Source organism: Nerophis ophidion, linkage group LG05, assembly GCF_033978795.1.
Source record: "Nerophis ophidion isolate RoL-2023_Sa linkage group LG05, RoL_Noph_v1.0, whole genome shotgun sequence".
Taxonomy (NCBI): Eukaryota; Metazoa; Chordata; class Actinopteri; order Syngnathiformes; family Syngnathidae; genus Nerophis; species Nerophis ophidion.
The window spans coordinates 50,176,866-50,197,718 of NC_084615.1; the positions used below are offsets into that span (position 1 = coordinate 50,176,866).

Here is a 20,853-nt window from a genome sequence, read left to right on the forward strand (position 1 = left end):
TGCACCTTATGTAACATGCATTCAGAGACTGTTTACCACCTGTTTGGACTTGTGAAAGCACTCGATTACTATAGCAGGGCATCTGTCGTTTCATCTTGGACAATGTTTAAAGATGTGCTATTGGAATTTACACAGTATGAGGAAAAAAATGAAAAGGAATTTTTACCTTTGCAACCTCATTATACTATTGGCTAAGTTTTATATTGTTAAATGTAACGTTGTCAATACCCAACCTGTTTTTTGTGCCTTTAAAAAAAGAGAACTTTACTTTAAAACACTATGTACCTCTTGAAACAAAAAAGCTGTGAAAACTATGAAGCTATGATTCAAATTTAAACTATTTACAGAACTGGTGTGAGCCTATAACTTTACACATTACTACATAAATATATTTTACATTCTACTAGAATTACTTTATTGAAATAACAAACACTCACTATGACTCTTTATGTTCTGCTTGTTTAAAAAGTCTTAATTCCAGCCCATGAGATTATTACTTAAGTTATAATGGTGTCAAAGTTGGTGAATTAAAATGTGAGGTTGAATCGTATAAAAAGCATATGAAAAGTAATGAATTCAAGCCCGGTGGGTATAACACCGATTTCTCTCCTGGTGTTTAAAGTACAAATGAAGCAAAGTGAGTCTGTGCTGAAGTTTTACTGTATCAGATAGTTCTGAGCAACATCATATGTGGTTTGGAAAATGACATTCTAAAAAATATGTTAATTTTTAGATTCTCATACATTAATTAGTAATTTCCCGTATGGCAACACTGACCAAGGTACCAATAACCGAGACGAAAAGTAGGCCCAATTGGTCTGGTAGTGAGAGCCATCTTGACTGAATCCTCAACATCAACCAATGTGCACAAACACGACATGCTCCCTTCTAATCAGCTTATTTAAAGTACACTATTCACAAATTCTAAATAATTTGATGAGGTTCTGACTTGTCCAGGGTGTACCCCGTCTTCCGCCCAAATTCAGCTGGGATATGCTCCTGCCACCCCCATGACCCCGAGGGTGACAAGCGGTAGAAAATGGATGAATGGGTGGATAATTAAAACCAAAAGCATCTTTGTGTATCAGGACTCTGTCAGGTGCCAGCACTTATTTGATTGTACAGAATGCAGTTAACAGGAAGCTTCACTAGCATGTGATGATATTCATGTATTCATTTAACATGAGTCAAGTGACACGTGTCCAATGTCCCCGCTTTGTCTGAGGGTCCCTGAAAGCACCAAACGTTCTCAGTTCAACTGGGCTGCGTTCCAACACGCTCACTTTAGTGCCTCCGTTACTTGGACTTAAAAAGCGACTCCAAGTCCTGCAGGTCAGACCCCACCGCCGTGTCCGACTTTGGGATAGGCGGGAAGAGGGAGGCCATCTTGCATCTGAACTCAGGCAGCTGAAAGACAAAACATTTCAACATTGATTTTCCTTCCTTCTGCAATTTTCCATTTGGAAATAGAACACGTACACTGTGAACATCCAGAAGTTTCCACACGGTGAAGCTCAGCAGCCCCACGCCACACCAGGCGTACATTGTACCTCTGCCAAGAGCCCGCAAGGCAAGTGCTGCGCCGCTCTCAGGAAGTGACGCTGTAACGCCCTGCAGTCAACACACACACTCAGTTAATATTAATAATACAACAAAAGTCAAGAGCCACATTAAGCAGTTACATTTAGTCACATTAAATAATGACCATTCACATTCTAAATTAAACGCCTCGAGACATCCATCCATCCATTTTCTACCACTTATTCCCTTTGGAGTTGCGGGGGGTGCTGAAGTCTATCTCAGCTACAATCGGGCATAAGGCGGTGTACACCCTGGACAAGTCGCTACCTCTCATCACAGGGCCAACACAGATAGACAGACAATATTCACACTCACATTCACACACTAGGGACCATTTAGTGTTGCTAATCAACCTATCCTCAGGTGCATGTTTTTGGCGGTGGGAGGAAGCCTGAGTACCCGGAGGGAACCCACACAGTCATGGTGAGAACATGCAAACTCCACACAGAAAGATCCCGAGCCCGGGATTGAACCCAGGACTACTCAGGACCTTTCACCGTGCTGCCCCTAAATGATGACCATTCACATTCTAAATGAAACGCCTCCAGATGAAACAATATACAAATTAAAACATAAATCACATTTATGAAAACCAAACAAAAGACACAGGTGATGGAGATAAGTTATAAAATGCATTTGCGTATCTGGTTTAGTCATACTTGCCAACCCTCCCGGACTTTCCGGGAGACTCCCGAAATTCAGCGCCTCTCCCGAAAACCTCCCGGAAGAAATTTTCTCCCGAAAATCTCCCCAAATTCAACAGGGGCTGGAGGCCACGCCCCCTCAAGCTCCTTACGGACCTGAGGGTGGACAGCCTGTTTTCACGTCCACTTTCCCACTATATAAACAGCTTGTCTGCCCAATCACGTTACAAAATCTACGGATTTTAATAAAAAACTGCACACACAAGGAGACAAAGCAGAAGAACGAGGAAGTTACAGCCATGGCGACGCCATCTGTAATAGTGATTCTATGTTGTCTGTTGCCATCTCCTGGTGAATGTTGGCTACAGCGTTATGAGTGTTGCTTTTTGATTCGGCAAGGATTTACGTGGTGTTGCGCACCTGACGTCAAGTGAGGGAGTCTGTTCTGAAGCCCACAGTAAAGAGCGTAACTTCATCACCTCGCCTGGTTATTGACTCCAACCCAATATATTACACCGTCGACGATCAAAATGAGTAAATAAATGGCAGAACAAAGGTTACTGAAATAGTGAGAGGTAAGTGGTGTTGGTTTTTTTTAGTAACCAGCTAACACAATACAGTTAGTAGAACTGTATTTTTATTACTGTGTATTTGATAGGTCCCGTCTGAAATTCAACTATTTCTTTTAATTATATATATAATAAAATAAATATATATAGCTAGAATTCACTTATAGTCAAGTATTTCATACACACACACATATACATATATACATACACACACACACACACACACACACACACACACACACACACACACACATCACGTTGGCAGAGGGGTTAGTGCGACTGCCTCACAATACGAAGGTCCTGCAGTCCTGGGTTCAATCTTTCTGTGTGGAGTTTGCATGTTCTCCCCGTGAATGCGTGGGTTCCCTCCGGGTACTCCGGCATCCTCCCACTTCCAAAGACATGCACCTGGGGATAGGTTGATTGGCAACACTAAATTGGCCCTGGTGTGTGAATGTGAGTGTGAATGTTGTCTGTCTATATGTGTTGGCCCTGCGATGAGGTGGCGACTTGTCCAGGGTGTACGCTGCCTTCCGCCCGATTGTAGCTGAAATAGGCGCCAGCGCCCCCCGTGACTCCGAAAGGGAATAAGCGGTAAAAAATGGATGGATGGATGGATATGAAATATATATGAAATACGAGTTGGTAAATTGTAGATCTAAATATATTCCTCCCCTCTTAACCACGCCCCCCTCCCCAACCACGCCTCCCCCACCCTCCCGAAATCGGAGGTCTGAAGGTTGGCAAGTATGGGTTTTGTTGACTATTTATAGAATTTCAACCGGAAGTGACCTCGTCAAAGCAGGAAGTGGTTGGACATCAAAGCTGCTAATTGCATTGGCAACCTTGTTGGACGCAATGTCAAACGTTTACCTTATTGAACCAGTCTGGGTTGTTCTTCTTGGCCAGCGCCAGAGTGGAGCCAAAGCCCGCGATGAGCCCCAAAGACGCCACCGTGCTCAAAAAGGCTGCACCTGCACACCGGAAGCACCAAATAATTCTTTCCACACTTAGGACAGCGCATCTTGCCTTAACAGGTCAGTTTAGATAGGACAATACGTGTGTGTCTTGCATTTCTTCTTTAGATGAGAGCAACATTGTCGTGACCTTCACGCACAAAACGCCTCAACAACGAGCGAAAGCGGCTTACATGTGTCTCTATTTTAACAAAAACACTTGTTAAAAGGTTTACCTTTAATCATCTGCACTTTGTTGGTGTCATCATTTCGAGACACTTCGACGATGTCTTCGTCCGCTGGTGACATGTCTTGTTGTACCGTCCGTGTCACAGGACCGGGCAGAAACAAGACCTCGGAAGGAAATACCATTTTGGTTGTCTCACGACCGAAATTCGATGTCATGCACACATGTTTTCGTTTTTCATACAAAAAGATAACATTTTTATGAAAATTCACGTTAAATTAACCGGACGGTTCTAATACTAGTGTTTATATTCCTTTAATTTCAGCTTGTCCACTCCGTAATGGATCAAAGATCGTCTGTTACAGCCAGTATCACAATTAAGTTTTGGGAAGGAGAAAAAAAGTATCCTAAAGCTGTTACATTAATATGTTCCCAGTCTCGTACTTCAACAAAAGGACACATTTTTGGTCTGATAATTCGTCATCTAATTTGATAGTTAACGTTGATTTGTGTCAAATGTTCTGTTAAAAAAAGCTGAAGTTAATTAATGCTTTCAGAGTCCGGTGCCGGTTTCTACGTGTAATTTAAAATTGGAGTGTTTTGTAAGCATTTATTTTTAGTTTTGTAACCCTTTTGTGCAGTCCGCGTCACCAATTCACGTGACTGTGTAAAGAGCCTTGTGATTGGTGAAACTGCCACGACTCTCTTAAAAGGACAGTACAAGCTTCGCTCCTATTGGTTCACAGCGTTCCGGCGCCAAAGTTAGAATGAAAAGACGAGCGGCAAACTGAAGCTGCTTCATTCTGTTTCCTTCCTGTGTCTGTGTGGTAGTTTAGAACGCCTGCATTATTTTATAACTATTTACTTTTAAACTCATTTTAACTGTCGAAATGCAGTCTGCTCGCTCGCCCCTTTCCGTCCGCAACGAGAACAAGCTGAGTGGTGACGTCAGCAACATGTCGCTGGATAAAGAAAACACGGTGAGCGCCAACACGCATCTATAATTGTCGTTCAAGCGTTCAAAGTTTGTCTTCTAAGCGTATATTTTGTCTTGCAGCCTCCGAGCCTGAACTCTGCGCGTATCTTGGCGTCGAAAACCGCGCGCAAAATATTCTCCGAGACTCCGGTAAGTGAGGTCAAAGGTTATTAAAGCCTCAAACGTTTGACCGCTTTGTTGCACCAAAATGGGTTTTATGGGACAAACGTACGAAGCTGCGCATTCACTTTTCTATTGTGTTTGTTGGCGCGCTCATGCAACCTTAAAAACATAAGTGACCCTGCATATGGATCCAACAAAAATTAAAGCTGCAAGCAGCGTTGGTCGGGTCCGCCGTTGGCCGCCGCCGCCGAGTCCCGATCTTAGTCAGACCTACGTAGAAGTTTTTTATTCCATGTCTATACGACATTTCTAACAGAAGTTACATGCAGTTTTGTCAGTTTTTTTTCCTAGGGGGCGCTAAGTGCAATTTTGATTTTTGGGTTTTGGTTTTTTATTAGATGGCAGTTTTTGCCAGTCCTGATATGTCTGTAAAATTTGGTGAGTTTTGAAGCATGTTAAGGGGGTGAAATTACAGATCGGCGATTCTGGATGTTGTTGATAAAAGGCTTTTGCTTTGCATAGTAGAGCTTTAACTTGCACTTTGAAGCATTTTAAGGGGGTCAAATTACAGTTTAAAGAGGCAAAAAATACATTTTTTAGGAAACTTTGCGCAGGGTTTTTTTTGAAGGCGCGTAAAATCCAAACCGGAGCAATAATCAAAACTTTGTTCGACAGTTTTAATCAAAAGGGTTCAATCTCTCTCCTGTGCGAGTTTGAAGCCGAAACGACAAACGCACTAGGAGGAGTTTCGATTTAAAAACGGTGACGGGTTTTCACAAAACTTTTATTTTGAAGGGGCAATTTTTCACTTCCTGTTGATTTTGGCCGAAGGATGTCCATCTAAATGTAGATCTAAGAGAGACCTACATAGCAGTTTTTGTTTCATGTCTTTCCGACATTCCTACTGGAAGTTACAAGCAGTTTTGTCTGTTTTCTCTTCCTAGGAGCAGTTTTTTCTGTGTTTTATTCAAAAATTGCGCTAGAGCGCAATTTTGAGTTTTTTTATTTTTTTTTTTCATTAGATCGCAATTTCTGCCAGTCCTGATGTGTCTGCCAAGTTTGGTGAGTTTTGAAGCATCTTAAGGGGGTCAAATTATAGTTCAAAGAGGCAAAAATTGAATTTTTTGCGAAAATTTTGCTTTAAAGGGGCTTTTGCAAATTTTTTGTTGATTTTTGCCCCAGAAGATACAATTATGAAATTTAGGTATAAGTCAGCCCTTCATAGAGGTTTTTGTTTCATGTCTCTACGACATTCCTAATGGAAGTTACAAGAAGTCTGTTTTTTTTTTCCTAGGGGGCGCTAGCGCGCAATTTTCATTTTTGGGGTTTGGTTGCTTAATAAGTTGGGAAGGCATGCCAGACCGACGTGTGCGTTAACTTTGGTGAGTTTTGAAGCATGTTAAGGGGGTGAAATTGCGGTGCGACGGTGCGGAATAAAGAAAGAAAGAAAGAATAATAATAAGAAACGTTACAGATTCAATAGGGTCCTTGCCATGGCAAAGGACATGGAGTCCTTTGCCATAGCAGGGCGGACCCTAATAAACGCTCTGAAATGTAATGACTGACTTAAAAATAACTTGCTGACATGATGTGGTCAAAGTCCATGTAACTACAGTGGGGCCAAAAAGTATTTAGTCAGCCACCGATTGTGCAAGTTCTCCCACTTAAAATGATGACAGAGGTCTGTAATTTTCATCATAGGTACACTTCAACTGTGAGAGACATAATGTGAAAAAATCCAGGAATTCACATTGTAGGAATTTTAAATAATTTATTTGTAAATTATGGTGGAAAATAAGTATTTGGTCAACCATTCAAAGCTCTCACTGATGGAAGGAGGTTTTGGCTCAAAATCTCACGATACATGGCCCCATTCATTCATTCCTTAACACGGATCAATCGTCCTGTCCACTGAGCAGAAAAACAGTCCCATCACATGACATTCTCCCAATCCTCTGCTGTATCATCCAGGTATCCATTTTGGTATAAACTCAACTCGTTGTGTTTGGAGGAAGAAGAATACTGAGTTGCATCCCAAGAACACCAGAACTACTGTGAAGCATGGGGGTGGAAACATCATGCTTTGGGGCTGTTTTTCTACTAAGGGGACAGGACGATTGATCCGTGTTAAGGAAAGAATGAATGGGGCCATGTATCGTTAGATTTGGAGCCAAAACCTCCTTCCATCAGTGAGAGCTTTGAATGGTTGACCAAATACTTATTTTTCCACCATAATTAACAAATAAATTCTTTAAAATTCCTACAGTGTGAATTCCTGTACTTTTTTTCACATTCTGTCTCTCACAAATGACGTGTACCTATGATGAAATTTACAGACCTCTGTCATCATTTTAAGTGGGAGAACTTGCACAATCGGTGGCTGATTAAATACTTTTTTGCCCCACTGTATACATGCAGATTAGACAGTGAAGCCAGGAAATAAAGAAAGTGAGCATCATGGATTTTTTTCTTGTCCCATAGAGCCAAGGCGTGAAGAAGAGTGGCGGCAAGGAGACAGAGCCCCTGCTCAAGGACAATCCCCGCCGCTTCGTCATCTTCCCCATACAGTACCATGACATCTGGCGCATGTACAAGAAGGCAGAGGCATCTTTCTGGACTGCAGAAGAGGTAAAGATGGCCTGCTGCGTGTGTGAGTACTGTTGCATGATGGGATGTTGTGCGCACAGGTGGACCTGTCGAAGGACCTGCAGCACTGGGACACGCTCAAGGAAGACGAGAAGTTCTTCATCTCTCACGTGTTGGCCTTCTTTGCCGCCAGCGACGGCATTGTCAACGAGAACCTGGTAAGTGTGTCACGTTTATGCCGGAAGTGCAGCTTTCCCACAGCGTGGTGAGCGTCTTCTAATGTGCCCATGTCCGCCAGGTGGAGCGCTTCACGCAGGAAGTGCAGGTGACGGAGGCGCGCTGTTTCTACGGTTTCCAGATTGCCATGGAGAACATCCACTCTGAGATGTACAGCCTGCTCATTGACACCTACATCAAAGACCCCAAAGAAAGGTGAGAGACCCTGGCGTTCCCTCGCTTCGCCGTGGCCAATGCAGCGCGATCCGAGCGTGTGTTCGATCCCCACAGAGAGTACCTCTTCAACGCCATCGAGACCATGCCGTGCATCAAGAAGAAGGCCGACTGGGCGATCAACTGGATCGGCAACGAGAACGCCAGCTACGGTAAGAGCGGGCGCCATGTGGCCGCTGTCTTTCTCTTGTGCCTTACTGGACGCTCACCAGCTGGCCTTTGGTGCGTGTCCCTCCTCCAGGTGAGCGCGTGGTGGCCTTCGCCGCCGTGGAAGGGATCTTTTTCTCCGGGTCCTTCGCCGCAATTTTCTGGCTAAAGAAACGCGGCCTAATGCCCGGCCTGACTTTCTCTAACGAGCTCATCAGCAGAGACGAGGTGAGACTCCGCCCACTGAGGCGCCTCGGCGTGCTGAGGGTGCCAACTGACCATCTGATGGTGTGTTTCAGGGTCTCCACTGCGACTTTGCTTGTCTGATGTTCAAGCACCTGCTCAACAAGCCTTCTGTCGACACCGTGACTTCCATCATCAGGAACGCTGTAGAGATCGAACAGGTAAGGTCACCCTGCTGACAACCTGGCCTCGTCGCTGCTCAGCTGACGTCCTCTTCTGTGTTCAGGAGTTCCTGACTCAGGCGCTGCCCGTCAAACTCATCGGGATGAACTGTGACCTGATGAAGCGTTACATCGAGTTCGTCGCCGACAGGCTCATGATGGAGCTGGGCCTGGACAAGGTAACCTTTGATGACGCCAGGCGGGGGCGAAATGTGGCTGCGTGATGATGAGAAGCGCAGGGGTACGGACCTCAGCCGCTCATGGGGGCTGAGTGTTGCCGCATCCGCTCCTCCAGAAGACATGTGGTCTACTGGAGGACGGGCGGCGACACGAAACAGACGCTTATCTGAACACTTGCTCAAGCTCCGCCCCCCACTCTCACTCTACTTCTCAAACCTTTTCATGCTCACTTTCTGTGTGTGTCTGTAGATGTATTGCGTGGAGAACCCTTTCGACTTCATGGAAAACATTTCACTGGAGGGAAAGACCAACTTCTTTGAGAAGCGTGTTGGCGAATATCAGAGGATGGGTGTCATGGCCACCACCACCGACAACACCTTCACGCTGGATGCTGACTTCTGACCATGCCCACTTTTCTGCAGCAGCATTACGGACTGTGTCCTTTTCTTTTATTGTAATTTGTAAATATCTTTTCTAATAAAATGTATTTATGTTTTAGGTAATGGAATTACTTAACTGGCGGCTTTTTGATATATTTAGCGGAATGTGATTGGCTTGTTAGCATGTAGGCGTGCAGGTGTCACATAAGCCTGGCATCTATCAGTTTGACATCTCCGATGACTTCCAGCTGTGTGATGCATCGCAGGTCCTGGACTCGATGTTTGTAAGCCACTTGGTGGATCCCATTGACGGCAACAAGAAACTGCTGAGCATCACAGAGGATGATGATCTATGAAAAAAATAAATCAGCTTTATTCGCCAAGTATTTTTAACACAAGGAATTTGGCTTTGTAGGCTGCTTATGTTCAATGTAGAAGATCTTAATGATTACAAGTTATGTGCGCAAATATAAAGTGAGCATGAGTTAATACTATAGTGACAGATCAGTTCATCCATCCATCATCTTCCGCTTATCCGAGGTCGGGTCGCGGAGGCAACAGCCTAAGCAGGGAAACCCAGACTTCCCTCTCCCCAGCCACTTCGTCTAGCTCTTCCCGGGGGATCCCGAGGTGTTCCCAGGCCAGCCGGGAGACATAGTCTTCCCAACGTGTCCTGGGTCTTCCCCGTGGCCTCCTACCGGTTGGACGTGCCCTAAACACCTCCCTAGGGAGGCGTTCGGGTGGCATCCTGACCAGATGCCCGAACCACCTCATCTGGCTCCTCTCGATGTGAAGGAGCAGCGGCTTTACTTTGAGTTCCTCCCGGATGGCAGAGCTTCTCACCCTATCTCTAAGGGAGAGCCCCGCCACACGGCGGAGGAAACTCATTTCGGCCGCTTGTACCCGTGATCTTATCCTTTCGGTCATGACCCAAAGCTCATGACCATAGGTGAGGATGGGAACGTAGATTGACCGGTAAATTGAGAGCTTTGCCTTCCGGCTCAGCTCCTTCTTCACCACAACGGATCGGTACAACGTCCGCATTACTGAAGACGCCGCACATATCAGCCTGTCGATCTCACGGTCCACTCTTCCCTCACTCGTGAACAAGACTCCTAGGTACTTGAACTCCTCCACTTGGGGCAGGGTCTCCTCCCCAACCCGGAGATGGCAGTCCACCCTTTTCCGGGCGAGAACCATGGACTCGGACTTGGAGGTGCTGATTCTCATTCCGGTCGCTTCACACTCGGCTGCGAACCGATCCAGCGAAAGCTGAAGATCCCGGTCAGATGAAGCCATCAGGACCACATCATCTGCAAAAAGCAGAGACCTAATCCTGCGGTTACCAAACCGGAACCCCTCGACGCCTTGACCGCCTAGAAATTCTGTCCATAAAAGTTATGAACAGAATCGGTGACAAAGGACAGCCTTGGCGGAGTCCAACCCTCACTGGAAATGTGTTCGACTTACTGCCGTCAACGCGGACCAAGCTCTGGCACTGATCGTACAGGGAACGGACCGCCACAATAAGACAGTCTGATACCCTATAGTCTCTGAGCACTCCCCACAGGACTTCCCGCGGGACACGGTCGAATGCCTTCTCCAAGTCCACAAAGCACATGTAGACTGGTTGGGCAAACTCCCATGCACCCTCAAGAACCCTACCGAGAGTATAGAGCCCGTCCACAGTTCCACGACCAGGACGAAAACCACACTGTTCCTCCTGAATCCGAGGTTCGACTATCCGACGTAGCCTCCTCTCCAGTACACCTGAATAAACCTTACCGGGAAGGCTGAGGAGTGTGATCCCACGATAGTTGGAACACACCCTCCGGTCCCCCTTCTTAAAGAAAGGAACCACCACCCCGGTCTGCCAATCCAGAGGTACCGCCCCCGATGTCCACGCGATGCTGCAAAGTCTTGTCAGCCAAGACAGCCCCACAGCATCCAGAGCCTTAAGGAACTCCGGGCGTATCTCGTCCACCCCTGGGGCCTTGCCACCGAGGAGCTTTTTAACTACCTCAGCGACCTCAGCCCCAGAAACAGGAGAGTCCACCACAAAAGCCCCAGGCACTGCTTCCTCATAGGAAGACGTGTTGGTGGGATTGAGTAGGTCTTCGAAGTATTCCTTCCACCTATCTACAACATCCGCAGTCGAGGTCAGCAGAACACCATCCGCACCATACACGGTGTTGATAGTGCACTGCTTCCCCTTCCTGAGGCGGCGGACGGTGGTCCAGAATCGCTTCGAAGCCGTCCGGAAGTCGTTTTCCATGGCTTGCCTGAACTCTTCCCATGTCTGAGTTTTTGCCTCCGCGACCGCTGAAGCTACACACCGCTTGGCCTGTCGGTACCTGTCCACTGCCTCCGGAGTCCTATGAGCCAAAAGGACCCGATAGGACTCCTTCTTCAGCTTGACGGCATCCCTCACCGCTGGTGTCCACCAAGGGGTTTTAGGATTGCCGCCCCGACAGGCACCAACTACCTTGCGGCCACAGCTCCGATCTGCCGCCTCGACAATAGAGGTGCGGAACATGGTCCACTCGGACTCAATGTCCAGCACCTCCCTCGTGACATGTTCAAAGTTCTTCCGGAGGTGGGAATCGAAACTTTGTCTGACAGGAGACTCTGCCAGACGTTCCCAGCAGACCCTCACAATGCGTTTGGGCCTCCCAGGTCTGTCCGGCATCCTCCCCCTCCATCGCAGCCAACTCACCACCAGGTGGTGATCGGTAGAAAGCTCCGCCCCTCTCTTCACCCGAGTGTCCAAAACATGTGGCCGCAAATCCGATGACACAACTACAAAGTCGATCATGGAACTGCGGCCTAGGGTGTCCTTGTGCCGAGTGCACATATGGACACCCTTATGTTTGAACATGGTGTTTGTTATGGACAAACTGTGACGAGCACAAAAGGCCAATAACAAAACACCACTCGGGTTCAGATCCGGGCGGCCATTCTTCCCAATCACGCCTCTCCAGGTTTCACTGTCGTTGCCAACGTGAGCGTTGAAGTCTCCCAGTAGGACAAGGGAATCACCCGGGGGAGCACTTTCCAGTACTCCCTCGAGTGTTCCCAAAAAGGGTAGGTACTCTGAACTGCTGCTTGGTGCATAAGCACAAACAACAGTCAGGACCCGTCCCCCCACCCGAAGGCGGAGGGAGGCTACCCTTTCGTCCACCGGGTTGAACTCCAACGTACAGGCTTTGAGCCGGAGAGAAACAAGAATTGCCACCCCAGCCCGTCGCCTCTCACTGCCGGCAACGCCAGAGTGGAAGAGGGTCCAATCCCTCTCGAGAGAAGTGGTTCCAGAGCCCTTGCTGTGCGTCGAAGTGAGTCCGACTATATCCAGCCGGAATTTCTCGACTTCGCGCACTAGCTCAGGCTCTTTCCCCCCCAGTGACGTGACATTCCACGTCCCAAGAGCTAGCTTCTGTAGCCGAGGATCGGACCGCCAAGTGCCCTGCCTTCGGCTGTCGCCCAGCTCACAATGCACCCGACCTCTATGGCCCCTGCTATGGGTGGTGAGCCCATTGGAGGGGTGACCCACGTTGCCTCTTCGGGCTGTGCCCGGCCGGGCCCCATGGGAACAGGCCCGGCCACCAGGCGCTCGCCATCGTGCCCCACCTCCGGGCCTGGCTCCAGAGGGGGGCCCCGGTGACCCGCGTCCGGGCGAGGGAAATCTGGGTCCATGAGTTTTCTTCTTCATAAAGGTCTTCGAGCTGCTCTTTGTCTGATCCCTCACCTAGAACCTGTTTGCCTTGGGAGACCCTACCAGGGGGCTTTATGCCCCCGGACAACATAGCTCCTAGGATCATTGGGACACGCAAACTCCTCTACCACGATAAGGTTGCAGCTCAGAGAGGAGCAGATCAGTTTATTTCAGTGTTAATCAGAATGATAAACCAAGGTAAGGACATGGGTCTACACTTAGAGGGGAACCAACTTTTTTGGGAATTTCAAGAGACAAGACTAAATGTTTTTGTTCTTTTCACTTTAACATAATGAGCTTGTTATAGGTGGGTAGCAATGCAGCTAATGGGAGAAATCAATTCCACCAGTGAATCGGTTTAAAAATGCGTTCAAAAACCATCAAGAATACTGTATGTCCGTAACCTGTATACTAACCAAGTTGTATAAAGTGTGACGTAGCGCAGAAGCGACTGTTTAATTCAAACAATGGCAGCAAGGAGTCAGTCGTGCGCTGATATTGCTTGTGCTGTGGCAACGGTTTTGTGACATCGATCAAATATTTAAAAGATGAACAGAACGGTTTTGAAGGCATTTATTTAGGCTGACCATTTTCTGAAATCCCAAAAAGAGGACACGTGCGTGCCAAGGCCGAGACTAGGGTAAAATTTACCAATGATACTTGAACTTGCTTTATAAATAATATTCATTTAAATAAAGCATAGGCTTCACGGTGGCAGAGGGGTTAGTGCGTCTGCCTCACAATACGAAGGTCCTGCAGTCCTGGGTTCAAATCCAGGCTCGGGATCTTTCTGTGTGGAGTTTGCATGTTCTCCCCGTAAATGTGGGTTCCCTCCGGGTACTCCGGCTTCCTCCCACTTCCAAAGACATGCACCTGGGGATAGGTTGATTGGCAACACTAAATTGGCCCTAGTGTGTGAATGTTGTCTATCTGTGTTGGCCCTGCGATGAGGTAGCGACTTGTCCAGGGTATACCCCGCCTTCCGCCCGATTGTAGCTGAGATAGGCGCCAGCGCCCCCCGTGACCCCGATAGGGAATAAGCGGTAGAAAATGGATGGATGGATAAATAAAGCATTTTTTCTCCTCTGTTGACAGCAGTGTTGGCGCTAGGAATTTTCCCATGGACCCCATCAAGTCATACAAATGGGGTCCCACAGTACATTTTTTGGGTCCCACTTTTTTGTAAGTCTTTTTAACAAATGATAAACAAATGCATTGTCCGGTTATAGCTCACATTCTATATTCTGTTCTGGAAAAAAGTTGTCATAAACATTACTCAATTCATTAAAAGAAATAATAGAAAAAAAGAAAACAAATTTGTATGCACATGTAAATGTATTCAGTTATAAACATTCATTCACTTTCTTCTTTCCTTCATGGATCTAAACCATGATTGCCAACCGTCCTTGTTTTCCCGGGGGACTCCTGAATGTCAGTGCCCCTCCCGAAAACCTCCCATGGCAATCATTCTCCCGAATATTACCCGGACAAAATTATTGAGGGCGTGCCATGATGGGACTGCCTTGTCCATATTAACAGCGTGAAAGCCAAGTATCGTGTTATATACGGTTTCTACAAACACACGTAAATCACTGCAAGACATACTTAAGCAACAGCCATACTGGTCACACTGAGGGTGGCCGTATAAAAAACTTTAACACTGTTACAAATATGCGCCACACTGTGAACCCACACCAAACAAGAATGACAAACACATTTCGGGAGAACATCCGCACACAACATAAACACAACAGAACAAATATCCAGAGCCCCTTGTAGCACTAACTCTTCCGGGATGCTACAATATACACCCCCGCTACCACCCCCACCCCCCCCATCTCCCGAATTCGGATGTCTTAAGGTTGGCAAGTATGATCTAAACTCTACTGCTGCTGAAGTTATTTTTGTTTTTATTTAATAAGTTGTAGGTGTATTTATTTCACTTTAAAAGTCAAAAAAGTGTTTTGCTTCTGTCATGATTGATGATAATGGTGTGCCAGGGCATTCATACATAATATAATTAAAATATACATCTCTGGAGTCTACATCAACTTCAGATCTATTCCTCATTTCGAAATGTTATATATATTTGTTTATGTTGTTTTTTTGTTTGTTTTCCGCCCTTTTTTTTGTTAAACAAAACTATGCTTTTTATGGCAAACACGCAAAATATGCAAAATCTTCCACCAAAAATATTTTTCAAAGTGGAATATTTAATGTGACTAATCGGGGTTGAGGTGGAGGTGTAGAGGATAGCGGCGGGTGTATATTGTAGCATCCCGGAAGAGTTAGTGCTACAAGGGCTTCTGGATATTTGTTCTGTTGTGTTTATGTTGTGTTACGGTGCGGATGTTCTACTGAAATGTGTTTGTCATTCTTGTTTGGTGTGGGTTCACAGTTTGGTGCATATTTTTAACAGTCTTAAAGTTGTTTATACAGCCACCTTCAGTGTGACCTGAGTAGCTGTTGATCAAGTATGCCTTGATTAACAATCGATTCACTTCAGCGCTCTCTCTGTCTCTGCCCCTCCCTCACGATTGTTGCTGCGTGCGCACACCCTCATAATTAGTTTTGTTTTTGACCCCTCTTAACCCTGTATGAACATTGAAAATACACGTAACGCTGACTCAAAACGCTGGCCGTTTGAGGAATTCAAGAAAAACCGCAAAAGAGTACATGTCCGGGGAAAAGAGGACGTGTGGTCAGCCTAATTTATTGGTGGCAAAGATGTTTTGTCTCTTCTTCCAACCAGGTTTGGATTTCCCAGCGTCGCTTTCATCAGCGTCACGGGTTGATTTGAATGTGAGTGGTTGAAGTAGCACATCATTCAAGATAACAGACAAGTGGTTTATTCATTCAAATACAATGATTTTTTTTACAAGGACCTGCCTTCTGAAATTCATATCCTATTGAGAACTTCAAGGATCTGGCAAGAGTCAGGTTACCGAGGAACTCTTTTTCTAAGAAAACACTTCAATATGCTTCGGTATAAGCCATAAAAACTAACTACAACAAGAGATAAACTAGCTTCTACAACAACACGAAACGTGTTTAGGTTTGTAATGTCCAACACTGCGATACAAGCGAGTATGTACTGACTGAAAAACATGAACAATCATAACAGTATCTGTGAAGTATTGGCACACGTTTCATGTTTTGTTTGTAGACAGCTGAGCTAGCCGTGTATGTACTGTAGTTATAATAACACGCATGACGTACTGCGTGTATCATGATTGATATTTTAAGTTACTCGCTCGATGGACAGTTGTTCATCTGGTGCAGCTGGGCGGGGACATTTCCTCTTGATTTTGGGTACACAATATATTATGTCGCAATAGCTTGTCTCCAAGTTTAACATTTATAGCGTCAAAATTGCTTTCACCTCACACTGCGGGTCGCCGTCTGTTCCAACAACTCTTCTTTCATGATTTCTTCTATAAGCAGCAGTATATTAAGCTTGGAAATGATATATATATGATATAATTTCCTTGTCTGTTACCAAGTCTGCCATGATTAAAAAACAGTCGTGTTTGATTCTGGAGGTAGGAACACAAGTTGTCAGAAGTCAGACAAGCGCTGCTATGGAAACAGGAATTATTGCGCCGAAAAAATCAATCCCGGAAATTATCAAAACGATCAAAATACGGTAAATATTACATATTGTTTTGAACGTGTCTGTTATTACATTAAATAGACTTGTAATGTGCATATAAAACGTTGCTGCAGGGTTTTGAAGTTCTTTAAAGGCTACAACAGTGACTCCAAATAGCCAGACCTTTAAAGCATTGTTCATTTTTAAAATCGTTTAAAAAAAAAACCCACATGTTCTTGTCTCTCATAATGGTTGTGAACGATATTAACAAATTCCTAAAAAAAGTGCAGTTAGACTTTAAGTGTAGGAAAGTTGTAGATAAGGTCATATGACTGACCTCAAAGTACTGTCCCGGTCCAAATGGGAAGGAGGCAAGCTTGCGCTCCTCGTTACCCCAGCAACCAGACAGGAAAGAGTTTCGGACAAACAGTTCCTCTTTGAAACGAGGGTTGAGGTGCAGTGCGATGTCTTTGCTGTCGCTCACTCGCAGGTTGATGGCAAAGCTGCAACACAAGTTGTGTTGTCAAAGTGAGATCACAGGTCACATGTTCTGTAAAAGATGGAGCTATTACCGCTCTGCCTTCTGATTGGGACGTCCTCTAATGGCGATGCTGCGCCCCTCACTGAAACCGCCCACCAGCTCCCCTTTGAATGGAACACACTGCGCACACACACGCTGAATTGTTATATCTAGTGCAATAATTAATATCCATATAAAAAATATATGAGTCGCCCAATGGTGGAGGACCACATGTACTGGAAGTTATGGCGGTGATGTGGGCCGAGACAACGCACCATGTCACCTGACAAGACGACCATTGACTGTAAAACAAAAACAAGTCAGCAAAGCTACATGCTAATGATAACGTCATAGTGATAGGCCGAGCTTACACTGAGTGCTGCGTGCTGATTGGTCGAAGCATCTTCAGTGGAGAAAGATGTTGACTGCAAACAACAAACCACACGCTGATCTTTGTCCAATCCCAAAAGTTGGAGTGACTCACAGTCGACCACTCACAGCGTGCAGCATGACGGCCACGGCATCAACTTTGACCTTTCCTGAAACAGCCAGCGTGTCCACAAGCTCCAGGGCAAGTCGATGTTCATAGTCCAACAGGTGTGCTCCGTTTACTGCCACCTGTAGGACACAACACGTTGACGTTTGTCCTTATCTCAGCATGGCAAGCGAGAACGTGGTCCACCTTGAAGCGGTCCTTTAGGACAAGCAGGACTAACTCGAAGGACTGGCCCGTCGTGAAGGGCATGTGAGGAAGGATTTCTTCATGACCCCATCGCTCCTGGTGCAGCGTGTTGCACACCACGCAACCCTTCGTCAGTCTGGGGTTCATGTGGAAAGCCACGTCGGCCCTTGGAGCCACGCTGCTGCCACACGTCAAGTCCACTTGGAATCTGCAGGACCAGCAGGATGAGAAAGGAAGAGATGCGAGAATACTAACATGGTCCAAACCTATCTGCGCTTGACGGAAGCGACCCCTGGATCAGAACCATCTCGCCAGGAACAAGCCCACCCTGGATGGTCCAGCTAAACGGAACCATCTGTGACATCAACAGAGTTCACTTACTTTACAGTTGTGATCAAAATTATTCAACCCCCACACAATTTTGGTGTTTTAGCAAGTAGGACATTTATTCCGTATTTTGTTTGTAGTCATATCAAATAAAGATGCATTAAATAGACAAATGCAACTTGAATTACAACATTATGTTTTGTAACATACCAAACAGTGTCATTTCTCTTAATATCTCATTGACAAAATTATTCAACCCCTTGAAGATCATAACTCCTAATAACAGAATTTGAATAAGGTCTTTTCAATCAGGTGTTGAAAACACCTGTAGAACCATAACAAGCAACAATTAAACTGATTGAAAAAGACTGTGACGCTCAGCTTCTCGTAGATGGTCAATGGTGTATTTGCAACATGGTGAAGTCCAGGGAGTGGTCAAGGAAGTCAAGAAAGGAGGCATTTCTCTTCATAAGAAAGGATATGGATATAAGAAAATATCATAGACATTACACATTCCAAGAGACACAGTTGGGAGCATAATTCGCAAGTTTAAAGCTAAAGGCACAGTGGAAACACTACCTGGGCGTGGTAAAAAGAGGATGCTGTGTGCAACTGCTGTCCGGTATTTGAAGCATACAGTGGTGAAAAACCCCCGGGTAACAGCTGAGGAACTACAACAGGACATTGCAGAGGTGGGAACGCAGGTTTCGTCCCAGACAATAAGGCGCGCACAACGAGATGAAGGCCTCCATGCCAGAACTCCCAGGCGCACCCCACTTCTGACTACCAGGCACAAGAAAAATAGACTCCAGTATGCCAAAAATCATCTGGACAAACCCCAAAGGTTTTGGGAAACTGTTCTATGGAGTGATGAGACAAAACTGGAACTCTTTGGGCCTATGAATCAACGTTATGTCTGTAGGAGAAAAAATGAAGCTTACAAAGAGAAGAACACCTTGCCTACTGTTAAGCATGGTGGGGTGTCAATCATGCTCTGGGGCTGTTTCTCTGCCTCAGATACCGGGAATCTCCAGCGCGTTCAAGGCATTATGAATTCTATTTCCTACCAGGATATATTAGCTACAAATGTCATGAAGTCAGTGACGAAGCTGAGGCTTGGGAGACGTTGGACCTTTCAACGGGACAACGATCCAAAGCATACCTCCAAATCAACATCAGAGTGGTTGCAGAAGAAGGGCTGGAAGACTCTGGAGTGGCCTTCACAGTCGCCAGACATAAATCCTATCAAAAACCTGTGGTGGGACTTGAAGAAGGCAGTTGCAGTACGCAAGCCCAAGAATATGAATGAACTGGAGGCCTTTGCCCAAGAGGAATGGGCTAAAATACCTGTAGATCGTTGCAAGAAGCTTGTGTCCGGTTATATATCACGTTTGAAGGATGTAATTACTGCCAAAGGGTGTTCTACTAAGTACTAAAGATGCATGTAACTAGGGAGTTGAATAGTTTTTCAATGAGATAGTGAGAAAAATGTCCTTTTTTGGTACTTTGTAAAATACAGTGTTACAATTTATGTTGCATTTGTCTATTTGACACATCTTTATTTGATATGACTATAAACAAAATACAGAATAAATGTCCAACTTGCTAAAACACAAAAATTGTGTGGGGGTTGAATAATTTTGATCACAACTGTAGATTAGAGGTGTTCAAACAAGAGCTGCATACAAAAAATAAAGTTGTAGTTGCCACTTCAATACATTATGTGTATTAAAGATCCTAAAACAAGACAATGTACGTCAATCAATACATGCTAAACTGTCCGAACACAACATCCACAACTTAACTTTGTTATAGCTAACAGAGCAATTAGTGTAATATCTAATCAATCCCCTTAGAGATATTTATTTTTATTCTGACTATTCTTTACCAATATCGTTACAACTAAACACTTTGAGGCTTTCACTTACCATATCTTGCAGAAAATGTGTACTAATGTAGTGATCTGCCTAATTTTCTTTTCTCGCAAAACTTTCAGTCAGTGTGCAGTAACTGTTACCTATAGTGTAATATTGTACATGGTAATTGTTAAATATTATGTACATATATATCAGTGTATATTATTTGTGGATTATATTTATATAGCGCTTTTCTCAAGTGACTCAAGGCACTTTCAATTGTGAAACCCAATATCTAAGTAATTTTTTTATTTATTTTCAAACCAGTGCGGGTGCTCCTGGGAGCAGGTGGGTAAAGTGTCTTGCCCAAGGTCACAACGGCAGTGACTAGGATGGTGGATGGGGGGATTGAACCTGCAACCCTAAAGTTGTTGGCACGGCCGCTCTACCCTACATTATACCTCCTTTATCCTTTCCAGCCTTTGTAACTGAGCTCCCGTGTGGAACAATCTCCCTTGTGGATCATTAAATTTTGTCTGAAAAGATTATGAATAGTGTTTGTTTTATTTGTATAGTACGGTGCAACTGTTAAGTGTGCAAAACCGAGCCGCAGGCTGCACTGTGGGCATCCCTGTTTTGGCGTTAAACACACTTAGGTCAGGATTATTTTTGAAACAGTTTTATTGCAACTATTAGCATGTTCTAAATTTCGGAATATGGTCAGTCGGTTACGCAATTGTAAAGAAAGTATCGAGCGCAAGTCGCAATTCAGTGAATTAAAAGCACGAAAATAAATGACATATTCCACTCTGTAAATGTAAACATTGAAACACGAACTTACTCACCGGTTTTAAAAACGTTTGTCTCGCTTGGGAAATCGACATGTTAGCTTGCTGCTGTGTCTTGCGACTTTACTTCCGCCTACGTCACTACTGTCATGTGACTTGGGAACGGTCTATTGTGACATAATTGATATTCACA

At 45.1% G+C, this 20,853-nt stretch overlaps 3 protein-coding genes and 1 non-coding gene across 6 annotated transcripts; 2 read left to right on the forward strand and 2 right to left on the reverse strand.

Annotated features, from left to right (window-relative positions):
* Positions 1 to 642: 642 nt before the first annotated feature.
* On the reverse strand, positions 643 to 6,605 carry tmem242 (transmembrane protein 242). Its single transcript, XM_061901319.1, has 4 exons — positions 3,987 to 6,605; positions 3,668 to 3,768; positions 1,480 to 1,611; positions 643 to 1,407 (listed from the first exon to the last, which is right to left on the reverse strand). Exons 1-4 carry the CDS (start codon positions 4,153 to 4,155, stop codon positions 1,297 to 1,299), a joined length of 513 nt encoding a protein of 170 aa, XP_061757303.1. The 5' UTR covers positions 4,156 to 6,605; the 3' UTR covers positions 643 to 1,296.
* On the forward strand, positions 3,594 to 9,301 carry LOC133553288 (ribonucleoside-diphosphate reductase subunit M2). Of its 2 annotated transcripts, XM_061901316.1 has the most exons (11): positions 3,594 to 3,831; positions 4,834 to 4,917; positions 4,995 to 5,063; positions 7,518 to 7,664; positions 7,724 to 7,840; positions 7,921 to 8,054; positions 8,130 to 8,224; positions 8,314 to 8,447; positions 8,519 to 8,623; positions 8,689 to 8,802; positions 9,053 to 9,301. In XM_061901316.1, exons 2-11 carry the CDS (start codon positions 4,894 to 4,896, stop codon positions 9,203 to 9,205), a joined length of 1,092 nt encoding a protein of 363 aa, XP_061757300.1. In that variant the 5' UTR covers positions 3,594 to 3,831; positions 4,834 to 4,893; the 3' UTR covers positions 9,206 to 9,301. The 2 variants fall into 2 exon arrangements, with proteins under 2 accessions (XP_061757300.1, XP_061757299.1); XM_061901315.1 differs by lacking the exon at positions 3,594 to 3,831 and having other exon boundaries at positions 4,657 to 4,917.
* LOC133553712 (small nucleolar RNA SNORD94) lies at positions 8,841 to 8,978 on the forward strand. The gene has a single exon (XR_009806974.1). It is a non-coding gene; the product is annotated as a small nucleolar RNA SNORD94 (small nucleolar RNA).
* LOC133553289 (galectin-8-like) lies at positions 9,216 to 20,852 on the reverse strand. Of its 2 annotated transcripts, none has more exons than XM_061901317.1 (9): positions 20,718 to 20,852; positions 17,956 to 18,044; positions 17,690 to 17,897; positions 17,506 to 17,625; positions 17,379 to 17,432; positions 17,283 to 17,309; positions 17,060 to 17,148; positions 16,825 to 16,990; positions 9,216 to 9,533 (listed from the first exon to the last, which is right to left on the reverse strand). In XM_061901317.1, exons 1-9 carry the CDS (start codon positions 20,754 to 20,756, stop codon positions 9,384 to 9,386), a joined length of 942 nt encoding a protein of 313 aa, XP_061757301.1. In that variant the 5' UTR covers positions 20,757 to 20,852; the 3' UTR covers positions 9,216 to 9,383. The 2 variants fall into 2 exon arrangements, with proteins under 2 accessions (XP_061757301.1, XP_061757302.1); XM_061901318.1 differs by having other exon boundaries at positions 17,956 to 18,030; positions 20,718 to 20,802.
* Between the last annotated feature and the right edge of the window lies 1 nt (position 20,853).